The following is a 22081-nucleotide window of genomic DNA, read 5'->3' on the forward strand; positions in this document are numbered from 1 at the left end:
TTCTGTTATTGAATGCGATAATCAAAATTATAACACTCTTAAACCATGGAATGTCCGCGCACGGCGGCGATGTGTAGTCACATGTTAGCACTCCTAGTGGACAGCGCGTGAATTCAGTTGACACGCAGTAAGCAATAAGTTGACCGCGCGATGACATGTATTAGGCTGTTTGTGTTGTACATGTTGAGATTTTTCTTAATGAACAGTATTTTCTGAAAGATATGCTCACAAGAAACAGTTAGAATTCCTAGCTTTCTAAATAATTCTAGACAATGGGCCCTGTTGTTGCTATTTGTTATTATCCTTATGGCTCTTTTTTGTACTTTGAGTACAGTTTGTATGTTACTGGCACTTGTTCCCCAAAACATGATCCCATAGCTGAGGACTGAGTGTAGATATCCGTAATATGTTATTTTAAGACAGGTATTATTGCATACCGGTGCAAGGATTCTAAGAGCATAGCATGCTGTGGATAATTTCTTTGCCAAAATGTTGACATGGTTTGTCCATTTCAGTTGGCTGTCTACATTCATCCCTAAGAATTTGGTACTTGTTACACATTCTAATTCATTATTATTAACTTTTATTCTAGTGGCATTGTGTTTTTTGTTCAATTGGGAGTTAATATAGTTAATTTTCTTTACATTTAGGGTTACTTTATTTTTTAATGACCAGTTGTGGACATCATTGAGAGCCTCGTTTGCCCTTTCTGACAGTTGTGTTGGATTTTCACCTGTTATTACTATGTTGCTGTCATCAGCAAAAAGTATTTTTTCGCCATGTCTGATACTTTGTGGGAAGTCGTTAATGTATATAAGAAACAATATTGGGCCTAATACACTTCCCTGTGGGAAGCCTTCATTCCAGGAAAGTATGCATGCATATGCGTAGATGCGCTTGTCGGGTTCAGCTAAACTGGTGGCTGTCCGACCTTTGCTTAACGTGATTCAGAAGAATAAAGACCTTCAGTTCAGCAACAATAACCTTATTGCGAGCGCGTATCTGACGACGCCCGGCTTGCATGGACTGATCGGAGTTACAAAATTTGCTTCCAGCCTCTACAGAAGGATCCTTAATCCTGGGAAAACTACCGTAGTTATTGGAGAGAAAACAGTACTCGTCCACACGAGCCAGGAGGCACGGAACTACTCATTAACTCAAAATACAAGGAATAATAATAATAAACAGAACGTATATAAAAACTAGAAAACACAGCGCCTCTAGAGGCTGGGCGCGGAACTACACAGACGTCGTGTACAGTAATTACGACCGCACAGCACTGCACTGACACACGCGCACACACCACACACACACACACACACACCGGCGAGCTTGAATTAGCGCGCGGCAGCGTCGCTACACGCTATTAGAAATTTATGTGCATGCGTAAAGTTGAACATGAGGCATCGTGTTGAGTCACCTTAATATTGTCAATAAATATTAAATGTGTGCAGTGAGTAGCTACAATAGGCGTTCGGCAGAAATCCGTCAATTTTTGTTTTGTGGTGACATTTCAAGGGCTAGGTTATGTTGAAAGGTTACGAGTCTAATAAGACTTACCTCTAGCGTAACCACTGCTTACGTTCGCGTTATATTTTCTAGGTCGATTTCAAGGGAACGCCAGTTGCGCCGTTCACATTATAGTTGATCATTAACTTGTAACCTTCAATATCTTTGCATATCTTGACTTATCCACCAACAATGTCATATTTGTATTGAAAATCTTTGGCTGAGTGATAGTGTTTGGTTTGTTTGTGTAGGTATTGTCATGGCGATGTCGGAGCCGCCTGTCAAGCCCCCTAGGGGCGTAAAATATGCTAAAGAAACGGTAAGCTCATTGGTAATCACTTAAAAGAAAATAAACTTTGACATTGTTGTTCTGTTAATACAAAGTAGCCACTCCTTATCACAGCTTGACATATTGATTTATGTGTCAGTTTTATGGAGCAGTGGGAATTAGATCATTTAAGATAATTTACATCTTGACAACCACAATTGGAATGGAGAACATATATGCATAATTTTCCATAACAAGCCATCATACACATGATTTTACAGATGTGCAATAGTACATATAAGTAGTAAAAATTTATTTTCTCGTGTTCGTTTATTAACAACAAACACGGAACATGTATATTACACGGAGTCTAATGCACTCTGCGCGTCATATCTTGTGCGCCACTATGCACGCTGGAAAATGTTTGTTCATATATCCCCAACACTCCCCCTTGAACAAATATTTTTCAAATTCTCAGCGCTATACATCCGAGGTTAAACCATAATGTTTCACCAGCTTCTGAAATTTGTCGTTACTGAGAGGCTTGGTTAGGAGATCCTATAACATTTCTTCTGTGCATAGATATCCGAGGATTATATTAACCTGTTCCACGTGATGTTTTATAAAGTGATGCCTTATGTCAGTATGGTTGGATCTTACACTGGTGACATTATTTTTTGCAAGTTTAATAGCTTCCATATTGTCACAAAATACCACAATTGGCTTTAATGTTGGAAGAGATTCTATTTCACTCATCAGTGTATGGATCCAAAGAGCTTCTTGAATAGTGGAGGACAAGGCCATATATTCAGGTTCTACAGTACTCAAAGCAACAGTTCGTTGTCTCTTACATGACAATGATATCAATCCTCCCATTAGTCTAAAACAACTTCCAGTGATGGAGTGTCTGCTTTCCAGCTCAATTCCCCAATCTGCGTCACTATATCCTTCCAAATTTACATTGCCAGTTTTAAAATACTTTTAACTTATAATCAGCAGTTCCATCTAAATATCTGGATATCCAGTGCTTGTCTCTCGGATCATTGTAAAACTTGCTTGCTGCATTTGTGGCAAATGCAATGTCTGGTCTGGAAGTCAGTGCTAAGGACAGTAGACTTTCTACAGCTTCCATATAGGGTACACTTTCCTTACATTTCTTGTCATCATCAATTATTAGCAGTTTTTCATTATTTTGCATAGGAGTAGAAACAGGTTTAAATCATCTACCCATATGGCCATGATTGCAATTTCTACATTGCTCCTTTTATGATATATACTTGGATCTGCTTTTGACTGTAGCATGCCTAGTTTTATGCAAAGATTTATTCCAGCAATGGCCACTCTGCTTTAATCCATATATGTCTTTCTTCAAACGCCAAATTCTCCTTTTCTCTTAACTTCATCTGGTGGAATCACATATATTTCCTCTTCCAGCCTTCCATTCAGGTAGGCCGTTTTCATATCCATTTGATGAATTAATAAGTCTTCCCTTACTGCAAGAGCTAAAAGGTATCTTAATGATAAATACTTCACCACTTGTGAGAAAGTTTCATTGTAACCTATTCCTTATTTCTGGGAATATCCAATAACTAACTACCAATCTGGCTTTGAACTTTGGTATTGCACTCTCAGGATTTTAATATTAAACACCTATCTTGTTCTTGGAGGCTTTTTAAATTATCAGGCATACCAACCCATTCATATGTGTCATTATCCACAAAAGATTGCAGCTCCTTTTCAATAGCCTTTTTCCAATCTTGAGCATTTGAACTTGCTAAAGCTTCATCAACTGTGATTGGTTCATTGTTGATTGGGCAGCATACATTTCATACTCCAGATATTCTCTTCATTTTGCTATATTTGAAGACCATCTTAAACTGACTTCCTCTGTTGAATATTCTTCCACAATTTGGTTCTTGGGTAGCACATCAACTTCCTCTTTATTCTCGTCTTCCTCTGTTTCAGCACTATTGCACATTATGTTTGGTTGCATTACTGTATCATTTTGACTACTGTCCTTTATTTTAGGTCTATAATCCTCTAAAAATACTACATCTCTATTACTTATTATCTTCTTATTCACAGGATTATAAAATCTGTAGCCTTTTGAATCCTCACAGTAGCCAACAAAAATATATTTTTGAGATTTTGCATCCCATTTTCCACTTAATGGTTTTGGAAACTGAACCATAGGTTCACATCCAAAGACTTTTAAGTGCTTTAGATCCAGTTTCTTCCCAGTACATACTTCATAAGGTGTCTTGTGTCTTACAGCTTTGGTAGGTGATCTGTTAATTAAATACACTGCTGTTGACACAGCCTCTGCCCAAAAACACTTAGGTAGCTCATCATCGCTTAACATACTTCTTGCCTTTTCTACAATGGCTCTGTTGGCTTATTCTGCAACTCCATTCTGAGGAGGACTGTAGCGAATGGTAGTCTGATGCCTAATACCCATTCCATTCAACTGTTTCTTAAACCTTCTGTTTACATATTCTGATTCATTGTCTGATCTAATAATTTTAATTTTCTTCCATTTTTCATTTTGCAATAAACAACAAATACATCATTCACTTGATCCTTGCTACTTATAAAATAAACATACTTATATCTAGGAAAATCATGTATGAAGCTACCTCCTAAGGATTTATTCTCCGTAGGTCTACAGAGATCTGGGAAATACGGAAGCGTCCGATCCCACCCGTATGCTTTGACCCATGACGTCACAAATATGGTGGAAACAAAAACAAACACACACACACACACACACACACTTTCCACAAGAAGCCTAATGACACTAACGGGACAAGCGAGGGAAATGGGGTGTTTTGGGTGGGGGGCAAACTAAATATAAACAAATTTAGACGCCTTGCGTAGCTACAACGTGTAAGTGAAGACAGCCATGCATGAATACCCACCCACCTCCCCATGGGTCGTAACCCCTGCAACCCATAGAAGATAAAGATGCTTCAGTAGCTGATTAGTGTTTTTTGTCTTTAAAAAAAAAAAATCTCACAGGATAGAACGAACAGATCAGAAAGATAAATATAATAAACTAAAACAGAAATTCGAGGAAACAGATAATTAAAATAAGTAATAAGTGTTTTTAAATTTAAAAAAAATATCTCACGAGATAGAATGAACAGATCAGAAAAGTAAATAAAATAGGATAAGACAGAACTGGAGACAGCTACACTCAAACCAAACTCCGCACTGTCATGACGTCACACACGACAACACCCTTACGTCACGGGTCAAAACCGACACGTGGGATCGGACGCTTCTGTCGACCCGAGATCTGAGTGTATGAGTTGCAAGACTTCGGTAGACGTGCTCTGACTCGATTTAAATGGCAATCTAGCCTGCTTCCCTTGCAAACACGCCTCACATTGGGCATTATTCATTCCATAATTTTACATCCCAGTTGCCGTATTCTTCAGTAAAGTCATACTTTTCCTATTCAAATGTCCAAGTCTCCTATGCCACAAGAAACCCTTTGCAGCATAAACAGGGTGATTTCCTATTTCAGCAGTATTTTGAGCTGTATTAGCTTTGTAAATACCTCTTACATTACTTGCAGTACCTAAAATATCACCACAAGAGTCTGTCACTTTGGCTCCCTCTATATCAAAGATAACTTTATTGCCCTTCTTTACTATTTCACTCACTGACAACAAATTAGTTGCAATATTCTTTTCATAATGTACATCATGAGCAGTAACAATTTCCTTTTCCCCATTTGCAAGCAAATTAAGATCCACTTTTCCTGAGAGTTCACACCCTAACTTAGATCTGTCAACTGTGGCAATTCCAATGTCAGTCCTTGACTGACCATCAAACAAACCTGACGGAGCTTTGGTAGTGTGCACAAATGCTCCTGAATCTAGGAACCATTCTGCATGATTGTCACTCGCTTGATTAAAAGAGTAAAAAACAGAAAATGCTATACCTTTTCCCATAGTCTCTCTCTCTCTCTCTCTCTCTCTCTCTCTCTCTCTCTCCCCCCCTCTCTCAGGACTACTAGAATTAACATGCTTCTTTTCTTCTATACTTAAATTTTCATTACACTGTGAAGCAATATGTCCGATTTTCTGGCATCTGAAACATCTTATTGGCGTCTTCTTCTTGCACTTAGAGTATTAAGCCAACCCTGTTTCTTTTTCTGAAGCATTAGATTCTGGTTCATTCTTAACATCCTGTAGAATCTTTATTTTAACACTATCCACTGTAATGGGTATTCCTGAACTTTCCAAACCCATAATCATTGGCGAATATTTCTCTGGTAGTCCAGCTAACAATTAAGTTCCAATCCATTCATCCGCAATTTCTAAACTCCTCAGACGATTGGAGATTGAATTTATTTTATTCACATATTCATCCATGCTTTTATACATATTCAGTCTTGTGGTTATCAGCTCACGAAGTAATCCTACTTTTCTGGTTAAACCACCATCTTCAAATGTGTTTTTCAGTTTGTCCCATACCTCCTTTGCTGGCGTAGCCTTTTCTGTGTGAACATAATTCACTGGATCAATCAAAAGGATTAGTTTTGATTTCGCCTTCTGATCCTTAGTAGCAAAACTTGATTTCGTAGGTTCCAATTTACCATTTACGCCATCCCATAAGTCATCCAAGTGCAAATATGCCTCAACGGCAAATTTCCATGTCGCATAATTTTCACGCCGTACAAGCCACTCTATTTGCGGTATCTGTGTTGTACTCATTTTACAGTAATTTTTCTTCTTCGTATATCGTACACAATCCAACTTAATACAAACTTCCGTGCACTTTTTGTTCAAATACACGTCACCTTGAAGCTTATTATTTTGCTTAAATCCAGTAACTGGGCCCATGACCTGTTGTAGTTTATGCAGATTAACACAGCTAAATGACAAGTAACAACTATTTAAGGGACAAAATAAACTTTTGCTTTATTCGTACAACAAATATTATTACATGTGCCTACGCAAATATATTACGTTGCCCATCAGCAAACATGGAACATGTATATTCCACAGAGTCTAATGCACTCTGTATGTCATATCTTGTGCACCACTATGCACACTGGAATATGTTCACATATCCCCAACAGTATAAGCATTTTCACAGAGTCTATTTTTCTGCTAACTTTCTTAGTAAGTTACTACAGTGATGAAATGCACACTTCAAGTTGACAGACAGCATTAAAATTATAAATTTCATTTCGTGAAACGCTGTACATACGGCTTAAACAGGCTTTTGTAGAAATGGTAATGAATAACAAACTTATTTCTTTTTTAATTAAATTTAACAGCCAGAGTCTTCTCACAACTGAATGCTGGGATGGTTCCTTTGATGAGGCCATGGCCGCCTTTCTGCTTGATCCTTACTGTATTGCATCCTATTTTGTAAATATTTTATTTGTATATATTATTTCTGTTTGTTTCTGACATGTTCAATACTATTGTACCAAATGGTCTATGAATGAATGAGTAAATAAATAAATTGACATATATTGTGTGGTTCATCTTCTCTTGCCTGTAATGTAGTAGATTGGGGTTGTTGTCAAAGTTATTTTTTAATTTGTCCTTTGACTAGCTTGTACAGTTGTATTGCAATATTGCAAACAGTATTGCAAAAACAGATTAGTTAAGCTGGACGGTTATTTCTTTAATGTGTCTGATGAATGTGTGGTAAGCTTATCTCAAATAAGAGAATGTATATACATTTTTTTTAAACTTTCAATTTTCACACCGAAATTTACACTTTTTAGTTAATCCCTGTAGCTGTCATGCACTCTTTGTAACCTCAATTTTGTTTCTTAAAACATCAAAAACATTTATTCCTGGCTGTAACAACATGAGCTTGACTCAAAAAAAAGATTCTGACTTATCCTTAATTAGACAATAGGAAATTTTATTTTATTTGAGATACGTATTCCATAGATCCAGTAATGCGTGATTACGCATGGATGTGGAACGAGTCAAAGCAGATACAAATATAGATATCATACAATACATACTGGTATATTACACATGGTAGATGAATGATTCAAAACTGGTACAATACAATAATATAATCAAGATGATAAACAATACCATACAATACAAAAATGCAGTAGTGATAAAAAAAAATACAGATAACAATGACAAAGGAAACAATCTGAATTACTACTCAAATTATTTATCTCTGTTGAAGAATTCATCTAAAGAGTAGAAACATTTTTCCAGTAGGAATTCCTTTAGCTATTTTTTGAACAGGATTTTATATTCTTTTAGAAACTTTATATTACTCGGGAGTGCATTTAAGATTTTTGTACTTGTGTACTTTACCACTTTTTGTACCAGAGAGAGCTTTTTCCGTTCAGTGCATATCACCTTTCCGTCTTGTGTTATAATGATGATATGCCTCATTTGTTTCATATTCAGAAGAATTGAGAAGAGTGAAGGCCATGAGTGAGAGGAGATATTGTGAGGTAGTGGTTAATATACCTAACTGTTTAAAAAGATATCGACATGAGGTTCTTGGAGGAACACTACATATAATTCGGACTACTTTTTTCTGGTTTACAAAAATTGTTTTTGAAAGTGGTGATTTGCCCCAAAAAATTATTCCATAGCACATCATTGAATGAAAGTAGCCAAAATATGCAGACCTTGATACGTTGATGTCTCCAGTTTTGGAGATTATTCGGATGGCAAATGTTGCTGAGCTAAGCTTTTTTAGTGTTTGCTGTATGTGGAATTCCCAGTTGAGCCGGTTATCTATGTGAACGCCTAGGAACTTTGTGCACTGAGCGCTCTGTAACTGTTGGCTCTCGTGTGCAATGTTAATCTCTTCTGGGCTTATGTAACTGGATTGGAGCTGCATGTAATTTGTTTTACTGAGTTTTATTGCTAGAGAATTTGCCATGAAACAGTTCAGAGCATTTTCAAGTGCTTGGTCGGTATTTAATTCTACATCAGTGGAGAATTTGCTGACTGTCACTATTCTTGTGTCATCTGCAAACATTGTGATATTGGTAGCACAATTTGAGGACAGGGGTAGGTCATTAATATATATAATAAATGGGGGGGGGGGGGGGGGGGACCAAGGACTGACCCTTCGGGAACTCCATGATGTACTGTTCCCCAGACAAGACTCTACCTCTCCTACTTGTAGATTGTTAACACCTAATACAATTTTTTGTTGTCTGTCTTGTAGATATGATCTGAGCCAGTTACTGGTTTAGTTTCTAGGCATAATTTCTGTACGTGTGTAAAAACATATGGGCCTTCATTTTTCAATGAGAAAAGCTATGCACTCATCACTTGATACTTGATGCGTGACAAAATGTTGCTTCAGTCTTGAAATATAATTATACCAGGTTTATAGTTTCCGGTCAAATGCTGAGATTCTGCTTCAGATTTGGCCAGGCCAGCCACCAAGATCTCCTGGAGTGTTGTAGTAGAAGAATGATGGGCAGTAGTACTTCAGGTTGAGCCAGTTGTGAAAAATACAACTCTGTACAGTGTATAAATTCCATGTAATCTTCCTGGTAAGGATACGGTGTTAGTAGTCCGTAAACAGTTTATACAAGAATGATAAATGAAAAGGCCTCACTTTATCTAGTGTCAGCCCCCGGTAGGTGAGTGGTCAGCGTGACAGAATGTCAATCCTAAGGGCTCGGGTTCGATTCCTGGCTGGGCCGGAGATTTTCTCCGCTCAGGAGCTGGATGTTGTACTATCCTAATCATCATCATCATCATCATTTCATCCCTATCTACATGCAGGTCGCCGAAGTGGCGTCAACTCGAAAGACCTGCACCTGGTGACCGGTTTACCTGATGGGAGGCCCTGGCCACTCGACATTTACATTTACTTTATCTAGTGTGTTGCCACAAAACTTTGTTCATGTTATTTCATGCACTCACTAAATTGGTCTTTGACAATGAAAATTCTTGTTTCTATTTCTGGTTGGCATAAATTCCTGTAAATCCTTTAGATATTATGGTTTACCCTCATCGCTATTTTTGAATAGTGGGACTAATCCTTTAGAAATCCTGTTTTGTCCTAATGCCATTTTTGAATTTTGTATTTGCCAAAACAAGTCTGGTGCCCAACGTAAAAGGTAGCAGGAAGTGAACCCTCTAGCACAGAAAAATCATTGCTGTACAGTGTATCTGGCTTGGACACTAACAACTATACAGCTCATAGGGCGGTATAACTATAGCACACTTAATATGGGTGACACAATGAAGCAAGTAAATATTGTGTATTAAAATTACAGCACCTTCCGTGACCACCGGCGGTGTACGTTGGCCCCCAAAAAAAAAGTTCAAATGTGTGTGAAATCTTATGGGACTTAACTGCTAAGGTCATCAGTCCCTAAACTTACACACTACTTAACCTAAATTATCCTAACGACAAACACACACACCCATGCCCAAGGGAGGACTCGAACCTCCGCCGGGGCCAGCCGCACAGTCCATGACTGCAGCGCCTTAGACTGCTCGGCTAATCCCATGCGGCGTTGGCCCCACATAATGCCACCCCAAAACAGCTGGGAACCTCCACCTTTCTGCACTTGCTGGACAGTGTGTCTAAGGCATTCAGCCTGACCAGGTTGCCTCCAATTATGCCTCCGACGATTGTCTGGTTGAAGGCATATGCGACACTCATCGGTGAAGAGAATGTGATGCCATCCTGGGAGGTCAATTCGGCATGTTGTTGGGCCTATCAGTACTGCGCTGCATGGTGTCGTGGTTGCAAAGATGGACCTCGCCATGGATGTTGGGAGTACAGTTTAAGTCATAACACGATGTCCTGTGGCTGCGTGAAAACATTATTCACCATGGTGGCATTTCTGTCAGGGTTCCTCTGAGCCATAATCGGTAGTAGCCCTTGGGCGGCCTGAGCAAGGCATGTCATCGACAGTTCTTGTCTCTCTGTATCTCCTCCATGTCCGAACAACATCACTTTGGTTCACTCTGAGATGCCTGGACACTTCCCTTGTTGAGAGCTCTTCCTAGCACAAAGTAACAGTGTGGACGTAATTGAACCGTGGTATTGACCAACTAGGCATGATTGAACTACAGACAACACGAGCTGTGTACTTCCTTCTTGGTGGAATGACTGGAACTGTTCGGCTGTTGGAGCCCCTCTGTCTAATAGTTGCTGCTCATGCATGGTTGTTTACATCTTTGGACGGATTTAGTGACGTCTCTGAACAGCCAAAGGGACTGTGTCTGTGATACAATATACACAGTCAATATCTATCTTCAGGAGTTCTGGGAGCCAGGGTGATGCAGAACTTTTTTTGATGTGTGTATGAAGGTAAAGATTCTACAGAGCATGAAAAATGATCAAGTTTCATATTATCCAAAGATATAAACAGTGTCGGCTTTATACCTAAATACAAGAAGGAGAATAAGAAGGAGCCAGTAAAATGTTTGATACCAGAACAGTGGACATTTTTCATCACAGTATAACAAAAGGTTGAGTATAATGAAAAGAAGCATGTTAATTCTAGTAGTCCTGAGAGAAAAACACCCGTAAAGGTAAGGCACTTCCTGCTTTTTATCTTTTAGTGAACTGAGTGAGGATCACGCAGAATTGTTTCTAGATTTGGGAGCATCTGTGCATATCGTTAAAGCTCCATCAGTTTTGTAGGATATTCACTCAAGGACTGACACTGGATTTTCCACAGTTGCTCGGTCTAAGTTAAAATGTGAACTCGCAGGAAAAGTTGATCTTAATTTGCTACTGAGTGTGGAGAAACAAATTTTTAGTGCTCATGATGTACATTATGTGAGGAATATTGCAACTAATTTGCTGTCCATAAGCAAAATAATAAAAAAAGGTAACAAGGGTATCTTTACTATAGAGGGAGTCAAAATAATTGACTCTTGTTGCGATATTGTAGCTACTGCAACTAATGTAAAAGATATTTACAAATTAAACACAGTTTAAGATACTGTGCTGAAACTGGAAGTCACCCTGTCTTGTGTGACATAGGGGACTTGGACATTTGAATAGACAAAGTATCGCCTTATTGAAGAATATGGCAACTGAGATGGAAAGTTATGGAAAGAATACTATACAATTTGAGGTATGTTTGCAAGGGAAGCAGGCCAGATTGCCATTTAAATCAAGTCAAAGCTGGTCTAAGGAAGTCTTGCAACTCATTCATACAGATCTCTGTGGACTTATGGAGAATAAATCACTATGAAGTAGCTATTATTTCCTGATATTCATACATGATTTTTCTACATACATTCAATTATACTTTATAAGTACCATGTTTACTTTATAAGTACTCAGTACAAGACTGAGTTATATGTGGCACAAGAAAAGGTACTGGTTAGAGAGCAGAATGGGGTGCTCTGCGATACTCGTGGACTTCGAACATGGTCAGGTGATTGGGTGTCACTTGTGTCATACGCCTGTATGCAAGATTTCCACACTCCTAAACATCCCTAGGTCCACTATTTCCAATGTGATAGTGAAGTGGAAACACAGGAATTCCAAAACGCATCAGGTTCCACTGCAAGTACTATGACAGTTAGGCGGGAGATGAGAAAGCTTGAATTTCATGCTCGAGTGGCTGCTCACAAGCCACACATCATGCCGGTAAATGCCAAATGACACTTCACTTGGTGTAAGAAGTTTAAACATTGGACGATTGAACAGTGGAAAAACATTGTGTGGAGTGACAAATCACCGTACACAATGTGGCGATCCAATGGCAGGGTGTGGGTATGGCGAATGCCCAGTAAACATCATCTGCCAGTGTGTGGTGCCAGCAGTAAAGTTCAGAGGCTGTGATGTTATGGCGTGGTCATGTTTTTCATGGTGGGGTCTTGCTCCCATTGTTGTTTTGCGTGGCACTATGACAACACAGGCCTACATTGGTGTTTTAAGCACCTTCCTGCTTCCCACTGTTGAAGAGCAATTCAGGAATGGCAATTGCATCTTTCAACACAATTGAGCACCTGTTCATAATGCACGGCCTGTGGCGGAGTGGTTACATGACAATAACACCCTGTAATGGACTGGCTTGCACAGAGTCCTGACCTGAATCCTATAGAACACCTTTGGGATGTTTTGGAATGCCAGCTTTGTGCCAGGACTCACTGAACAACATTGATATCTCTCCTCAGTGCAGTACTCCATGAAGAATGGGTTGCCATTCCCCAAGCAACCCTCCAGCACCTGATTGAATGTATGCCTGCGAGAGTGAAAGTTGTCATCTAGGCTAAGGGTGGGCCAACACCATCCTGAATTCCAGAATTATTGATGGAGGGTGCCACGAACTTGTAAGTCATTTTTAGGCAGATGTCTGGATAAGTTTGATCACATAGTGTAGGATTTCACTGTCTCATAACTCACTTCAGCATGTTGCCATTTGATGTTTTCAGATAGCCAGACACTCAATATATCAGAATGATGCAACCATGCTGCTTTTAACATGTTATAAGAAAATAATTTTTCCTTCATCCACAAGCATCGAGATAGCCTTTCGCTATGAACCCCAAAGCACAGCACTTAAAATACCATGGGAAAGTGTGTTCTTTTCAATGGTTCTTAAGACAGAAAGCCTTCCAATCATTGCAGTGTTTGTGTTATTAACTTTATTCTCTAATGTTCGATTTGCTTTGCTGTATTTGCTTGATGCATTTCTGTACAACAGTTTTTTCTGATCTTATAGCACCAATCAGTTTTACAAGATTCTGAGTGTCATAATTGCCCATTGGAAGATCTCCAAAACTTCATTTATAAGTCTGCGTCATTGTCCAATATTCCCTCAATGTATGCAGACGTACAACAGTTTTTTCTGATCTTATAGCAGCAATCAGTTTTACAAGATTCTGAGTGTCATAATTGCCCATTGGAAGATCTCCAAAACTTCATTTATAAGTCTGCGTCATTGTCCAATATTCCTTCAATGTATGCAGACGTGTAAATAGTTTACCAGACATTAGTGCAAGAGAGATACGTGGACAATCTACCTTCACATTTCCCTCTTAACATTTAAATAAGTAAATTGTAAAGAATTTATGCTTGCCATTTTTTTCTCTTGTAGCACAGTGAAGATAACTAACAATAATTGTACACTGCACTGAAAACTGCTATACACACCTCTGCCCCAACTTCCAGGTGCAAAAATGTATTTTCTGATGTGCCTGACACTATGGAACATTCATCAACACTAATGTAAGAAGAGAATTATGCTGTTCCTGTATGAATTTACCCCCGTGTCCGATATTTCCCCATCTTACAGTATGTGAAACAAAATAATTCCCAAATTCAGCTTTGATGCAGGACAACTCGTCTTGAAAACTTGAATGTAGTGATTGGTCTGTTGTCTCTCACTGCAGTTTTTGTGTAAAACTTTTTGATAGGAACACATTTTCAGGAATCCCAAATTTCATGAACAGTTGTATTGTGATTTTTGTCAGATGTGTTTCTTAAGATAACTGTACTTTACCTACCAATATTAGCTGGCACCATAGGTTTTGAGGAACTGGATGTTATTTATGTGTCTTGTTGCTGTGGTCTTCTGCAAATTCTTACCACCTCATCTCTATCTCATCTGCCTTCACTTGCTCTTTATAATTTTTATTCTTTAACATGACAGTTTCTGAAAGTATTTTTGAACACCACCCTAATGCTGTGCATTCATATACAAGTTTTTAACCATTCTCGTTTGCTTCTGCAAGTCTGTGTTCAGTTCCTTAACTGTATTATCCCAGAAAGAAAAATGCAATTTTCAAAATTAAGTGATAGCGTTGTACCAAGTCTCCCCCCCCCCCCCCCCCCCCCCCCCCCCCCCGTCCCCCCATCCGTATGTCATGCTCGAAGAACATGGTACCAAAGTACAAGTTGACTTACTATCCCATCCTCCTCACCAGATAATATGTTATTGAAACTTCCTGGCAGATTAAAACTGTGTGCCGGACCGAAACTCGAACTTGGGTCCTTTGCCTTTTGCGGGCAAGTGCTCTACCATCTGAGCTACCCAGGCATGACTCATGCCCCATCTTCAGAGCTTTGTTTGCACCAGTGCCTCGTCTCCTACCTTCCAAAATTCACAGAAGCTCTTCTGTGAAACTTGCAGAGCTAGCACTCCTGGAGGAAAGTATATTGCAGGGATATATTCTGCAATATGTTATTGGGTCACCAGTCATGCTAATTGTATTTCTTGAAATAGCTTGCGTCGAAATACACAGAAAAGAAAAACAGTCAAGTTTCAAAAGGCCCAGAAAGAAAGGCAAGCAATCCAAGCAATAAAGGTAAGGCACTTACTGCATTTCATTCTTTTGGTAAAACTGAAAGTAAGAGTACAGTTTGTTCCTGGATTCTGGAGCTTCTGTGCATATTACAAAAGACCACTCAGTTTTATATGATGATTCTCCTAAAGCAAACGTTATTGTTTCAACAGTGGATGGTTCTCAATTACGGTGTGAAATGGCTAGAAAGATAAACTTTAATTTGAATGTTAATGGAGAATCACAATATATTACGATATGTAATGTACATGATGTGAAGAATATTACTGCAAATTTGCATTCAGTGAGTGAAATAGTAAATAAAGGCAAAGAGGTAACTTTTGATTTAAATATACAGAAATAACTGATCAGAGTGGCAGTGTAATAGCCACAGCAAGTAAATAAAGGGGTATTTATAAATTAGATGTTCTTGTACTTCAAAATAGTTATCCAGAATATTCTGCAAAAAGATTTTCATGGAATTAAGACTCAGACACCATAATAGGAAAAGTATGGCCTTGTTAAAAGATGTGGCCATGGGGCAAAGGAAAGTAATAGTTGTAACTTACCATGTGAAATTTGTATACGAGGAAATCAAGCCAGATTACTGTTTAAAACAAGTAAAAATAGATCTACTGAGCTTTTGTAGCTGATAAATGGAAGAAGAATCTCTAGGAAGGTAGTGTTGTTTCCTTACCTTGATTGATGGTTTTTCAACATATACCCATGTTTATTTCCTTAGAACCAAGGATAGAGCGAGTGAAATATTTACCAGTTTCCGTGCCGTGGTTGAAAGATAGAGGGGTAAGAAGATAAAAGTTATCAGATCAGACAATGGTACCAAATATGTCAACAAAGCTGTAGTTCTGATCAAAATGGATTAGCAGAATGAGCTAACAGAACAATTCTAGAGAAAGCAAGTGGTAAAGGATGCAGGATTACCAAAATGTTTTTGGTAAAAGCAGTATCAGCTGCAGTATATCTAAATAACAGATAGCGCTGGCAGGTTGATAGACACACGAACAAACACAAACATACACACAAAATTCAAGCTTTCGCAACCAACGGTTGCTTCATCAGGAAGGAGGGAAGGAGAGGGAAAGACGAAAGGATGTGGGTTTTAAGGGAGAGGGTAAGGAGTCATTCCAATCCCGGGAGCGGAAAGACTTATCTTAGGGGGAAAAAAGGACAGGTATACACTCTCTCACACACACACACACACACACACATATATCCATCCGCACATGCACAGACACAAGCAGACATTTGTAAAGGCAACCGTTGGTTGCGAAAGCTTGAATTTTCTGTGTATATTTGTGTTTGTTTGTGTGTCTATCAACCTGCCAGCGCTTTCGTTTGGTAAGTCACATCATCTTTGTTTTTAGATATATTTTTCCCACGTGGAATGTTTCCCTCTATTATATAAATAATAGATAGCCTACTAAAGGCCTATCAAACAAGACTCCTGGTCCAAGAATTTTTGGATGTAAGGCCACAGTACAAGTTTCCAAACAACATAGAAGGAAATGGGACTCTGAATCTGAAAAATATATATTTATTGCATATTGTGAAGATTCCAAAGGTTATACATTTATAAATCCTGAAAACAAAAGGATAATAACTAGCAGAGATGTAATATTTTTAGAATCTGGTGAAAATGAAACAAATTGGGAAAAGTAGGTGTAGATATTAATACTGAAGAAGATAACCAAGATCATGCAAAGGTGCCAGTAAATTTAGAAACTAAAGGTCATGAAGAAGTTGTTCAAGAACAACCAGATGTGTTTACTGGAGATGGAATAGATAATGAGATCCAGGAAACTCCAACAGAAGACAACATAAATTTACAGCATTCAACACTTATAATAAAACCAATGTTATATCCAGATTTTGAGTTGTATATGGCTGTTCAAACATTCAACAATGAACCTTCTTCAGTTGAAGAAACCTTGGTCAGTCCAAATTCAGATATTTGGAAGAAAGCTGTAGAAAATGAATTACAGTGTTTTTCCAATAATGATTATTATGAATGGGTTGATACACCACAATGAAAGACACCATTACTAGTGAGCTGGGTCTTTAGTATAAAAAACCCAGAAGATGCAAAAGCAAATTTTAAAGCTCATTTAAGAGGTACGGCTGCTCTCAGATAGAGGGTGTAGATTATTAAGTAACTTTCTCACCTGTGGTATATGTGCTTCTGTAAGATCTCTCCTGTTCCTTGCTGCAAAAGAAAATTTATTTATCCACCACACAGATGTAAAGACGGCTGCATATCTCAAAGGAGAATTGGTGGATGAAATTTTTTTTTGAGTCCGCCAGGGGAAGCCAGGAAAACTCCTCAAGAAAAGAATAAAACTTGATGTCTGAAAAGAGCATGTGTGGTATTAAACATGATACTGCTATATACAGGGTGAAGCGAAATTCACACACTCGGGCTTCGCAGTGTAACACCTCACATGCCAGCGATAAAAAAAATGTCTCTCCCAAAATTTTGTCTTGCGAGTATATCTGGCAGAAAAAGGACATTAAAGGGTGACAACTGGGCAACGCTGTAACCACATGTATGGAACTACCTCTGTCATCACATCTTGGTTGCACTGTGCGGTTGGTGCAGTGAGTAAAGTTTTGCAGTATCATGCAGGAGGTCGAGGGTTCAATCCTGGGTTGAGGCATACGTTTTATGTTTGGTAAATGTAGTCCAGGTGGTACAGTATCTGGCATCTTTATCGTCAACAGTGATTGCAGCGGGTATCTCCAGATAACATCGTGGGCGTGAATTTATTCGCACCACTTCATCTACTAGATGTGAAACCTGTTTTGTTTTTACCTTCCTTCAGTGTTCCCATAGATTAGTACCAACTATTATTCTTGCCTCGTTCACATCCATTACATTTCGTTAGGGCCTTACATTACCAGTAGGACTAGCAGTGTGCTTTGTGAATGATGCCCAAACTCGGTTAATATTTGTATGTATCACCATGGTCCCACTAATTATGCCTTTCAGCATTAAGTCTGATAACTGCAAGCTGTTTAGTACTATCTCAATGCATTATTATTATTATTATTATTATTATTATTATTATTATTATTATTCTTTCTTTTCTCGGACGTTATGTCTGGTCAAAAAATGGAAAGTGACGCGGACCTTGATCAAGCGTGACTCTCCTTTTAACTGTATGGTATATGTTACATTGCATTTAGGAACATTCAGGTAATTGAACATGTATCAATAATTACAGATTTCTGTAGTTGTATAGATACGTTTGGATGTAGCTGTATTGCGTTGATGTACTGGTGGATATTGTGTGGTATGACTCCTGTAATTGACAGTATAATTGGTATAATGTCAACTTTATCCTGATGCCACATGTCCTTGACTTCCTCATCCAGTTGGATGTATTTTTCAATTTTTTCTCATCATTATTATTATTATCTTCACTTTCTCAGACATTAAGTCCGGTTAAAAATGGAGTGACACGGACCTATTATTATTATTATTATTATTATTATTATTATTATTATTCTATCAATAGGATTGTGGAAACATCACGTCTATTACTGTTAGGGAAACAGTGTAATTCGAAACCAAACATTTCACAATTAGCGGTGTCAGGATGAATCGTGTTTATACTGTATGCACTGTCCACCAGACAGGGACTAGTTGCGAGCAGAGTAACACGCCCGTGACAGACTCCAATGTACATGCATATCGAATTTTCTCATTGTAAATCTCTAATCAGTGTGGCAGACATATGGCATAGAAAAACAATGTATATGTGGATATGCTTCTGGTTCTTGGTGCATCTGATAACGGGGCTGGTGTTGCTGCTCATGAATATGCTGCTAGATATCCTCATCAACACCATCCAGAAAAATATGTGTTTTCTCATCTGGAGCTGCGCCTTCGGGAGTCAGGTTGTCTCCTTCCACCATCACATGACAGAGGTCGTCCACAGACTCACTGTACCCCAGCCACTGAGGAAGCTTTCTGGAGGTCATACACCAAGAACCTCAGTGAAGTACACGTAGCGTAGCAAGGCAGATGCGTGTCTTGCAAAGCCCAGTCATTAACATGCTGCATGAGCATGTGCTGCACCCTTATCATTATGCTTTCACGCAACACCTGCATCATGCTCATCACATCAGAGAATGCTATTCTGTGAATGGTTCCAACAACAGGAAGCCAACGGTGACTTTGTGAACACCGTAATTTGGTCAGATGAACCAGCATTCACTCGTGAGGGTGTCTTTAATATGCACAATGCCCACCATTGGTGTGAGGTTAACCCACACCTCACCCAAGACCGTGGATACCGAGTTTGCTTTGGTATCAATGTCTGGGCCTGAATATTGGGTGACAGGTGGTTGGGCCCTAAATGTTGCCTGACCAGTTGACTGCATGAAGATATCTTGCATTCCTCTTGAACTATCTGCTTGATGTGCAGGAAGATTTTCCACTACATGTTCGGCAGAGGATATGGTTTCAATGCAATGGTGCACCTCCACACTCTTGTGACAGTATTTGGACAGAACATTTCCAGGGAAACGGCACAGACATGGAGGTCCAGTTGTATGGCCACCACTTTCACCTGACCTAAATCCCTTGGGTTTCTTCCTGTGTGGACACCTTGTAACCTCCCCTCGCTTATCGACCTTAATGACAGTAAAAATTAAACCACGTGTACCTAATGGAAATTTGGGAAAAGCAGTCATCACCGAAGTTAATCTGTCAGTAAAGAGGGAGGAAAGGGTTACATATAAATGAAAGGAAAAATGCAAATGAAACTGGTGGAAACTAATTTTGAAAAGGGGTAAAGTTAATCAAGAAAGTAAATATGTGGTTGTTACGTTAACAATTAACTGCCGTTAATTAGATATTTGAGATTTGGGGAAAATTACGGTCGCCAGTCCTATGGACAACTACTATAATAACTGAAAAAGAAAGGTTATTGCACACATAATTAGCACTAAAAGTGTGGCAACTGAAGGTTGACACGTGTCGTGTGAAAACTGAATGTTTGTCAGAAGTAATAAATTTCGCTACACTCTTGACTTAATATAGCCAAAGAATTAATAAAACCAGAAAATTGAAATTTAATTTAGTGACTGAAACTAATAGTGAACTTTCTTTCTGAAGCACTACGAAATTAAATAAAATAAGGTTAGTCTTGGGCTACCTCAACAATCATCTCAAAAGCAACTTGAATCTACACAATTTGGAACTAAGAGATTTAACTTAGAACTTGAATTAAATGATGTTGAACAATTAACAATAGTAAAATTTAGTACGTGCCAAGCTGAGGTGCAGTCACAGGTAAGCTAAAATAGGGTAACAAAACTCGCACTCTTAATTTGTGCTTGTGTAATCTAAATATTGTAGCCAGCTATGAATACTTTAACTGAACTTTGAAATTAAAGCAGTGAAATGGAATGATATTACTTTAATGCTGCTGCTTGAATATCAACGACACATAGGTTCATTTCAGAAAAGGAAGCGACCCTGCTTGGTAATGCAATTGGGACAATGAGCAACAAAGGTTCATGCTAAGTTGCTATATTTTTGTGATGCGAATGGAACAGTTTGAAAAGCTGAGGTCTGCCGTACAGTTCTAAACCTTTACGTGCTTTCAGTCTTCCTTGTTGGTTGATAGAAGGTTTGAAGTCGTCAATCGAGGAGGTGGCGACAAGCACTTATTGTCGGCCGTCGCTGTTGCAGAAGCTGGATGTTGGTGCACCTTCTTCTCGACACTAGGCGAAACGGGCTCTTGATGTGTGCCTGCTAATGTTTCCCATCTGCGACACCGTGCCAGAAACTATCATAGCAAGTCGAGCGCAATTACATGCTGCCAAACCCCGGAAACTCGCGGGAGCGTCACTCAATACACCTGCTCCACTGCCCTACTCCAGCCAGACTCTGCTCTGCCTGTGCTCCACGCGGCAGAGTTAAAACTAACAAAGATCCTAAACACTTTGGTTCTCCACACGATTGATCGATGTAATTGTTAGATGGCATAGTTTTCCCTAGGCAAGACCCAGTGTAAAAATACAAATAGTGTTTACAAAACAAACCAATTATACATCGACATAATTGCATAAATATATATATACAAATAGTAAAACAATTACAATATATAAAGACACAGAAATATCATATCTTCAGGTAACAAAATAAGGAAAAAATTTATAGTACAATAGATGGAAATAGGAGGATATGCATTTCCCTGTGTTACAACCTGAAGGAGCACATGTAATCTACTCTGCCGACGAATGTGGAAGAATTGGTAGCGTGTGTTCATGCTGCTCTTGTTACTGTGGATGCACCTTTGGTGCGAAGGGACCAGAGCTTCATGGTCCGGCGAATTGCACAATTTTTGGATGTGGAGGGAGGTCGCTTTGGCCATCTGTTGTTCTAAGGACAATGTATTCTGTTGTGAAGGTCATGCAGTCATTAATATGGACATTATTGTCACTGGTTGCTAATGTGCGACATCTGAGCGCTCATATTACATGTAGTATAAATGACAAGTAGATGTTGTGTTATTGTACTGTGCTGTCATCTTTAGCATTTTGAAACTGATATTGTTTTTGTAGTTATTCTGTCCTATGACAGTTTGTGTGTTTCAACTGTCTGTTTCTTATTTGTGTAACCACATATTTGTTATGTTCAGCGTTGCAAAATGTTGTAAATTTAGGATACGCGTGACCTAAGAAATGGTGTATATTACAGAATAAAACGTCAGAATGAAATTAGCAATAAAAAAGGGGGGGAGGGCGCCCCAACCCAGGATCGAACCCTCGACCTCCTGCATGCTAACCCAAAACTTTATACACTGCACCAGTATGTGCTGACAGAGGTAGTCACCATACATGTGGTTACAGTGTTGCCAGACTGCCACCCTCTTTAACGTCCTTTTTCTGCCAGATGTACTTGCCAGACGAAATTTTGGGAGAGACATTTTTTTATTGCTGGCATGTGAGGAGTCGTGCTGCGAAGCCCGAGTGCGCAAATTTCACTTCATCCTGTATATCGCAGAAAAAATAACGAAGAAACTATAATTTTGGATGTATTGGT

The 22081-nt window shown here is 38.9% G+C and overlaps 1 protein-coding gene across 2 annotated transcripts in view; it reads left to right on the forward strand.

The window, feature by feature from the left end:
• The first annotated feature begins 1760 nt into the window (after positions 1–1760).
• Positions 1761–22081, forward strand: part of LOC126480805 (exocyst complex component 4) — a 241833-nt gene continuing 221512 nt past the window's right edge. For both annotated transcript variants that reach the window (XM_050104127.1, XM_050104126.1), the window contains exon 1: positions 1761–1828. In XM_050104127.1, coding sequence (XP_049960084.1) covers positions 1769–1828 — 60 coding nt within the window. In that variant the 5' untranslated portion in view covers positions 1761–1768. The remainder of the gene's footprint in view (positions 1829–22081) is intronic.

Source organism: Schistocerca serialis, chromosome 5 (genome assembly GCF_023864345.2).
Source record: "Schistocerca serialis cubense isolate TAMUIC-IGC-003099 chromosome 5, iqSchSeri2.2, whole genome shotgun sequence".
Taxonomy (NCBI): domain Eukaryota; kingdom Metazoa; phylum Arthropoda; class Insecta; order Orthoptera; family Acrididae; genus Schistocerca; species Schistocerca serialis.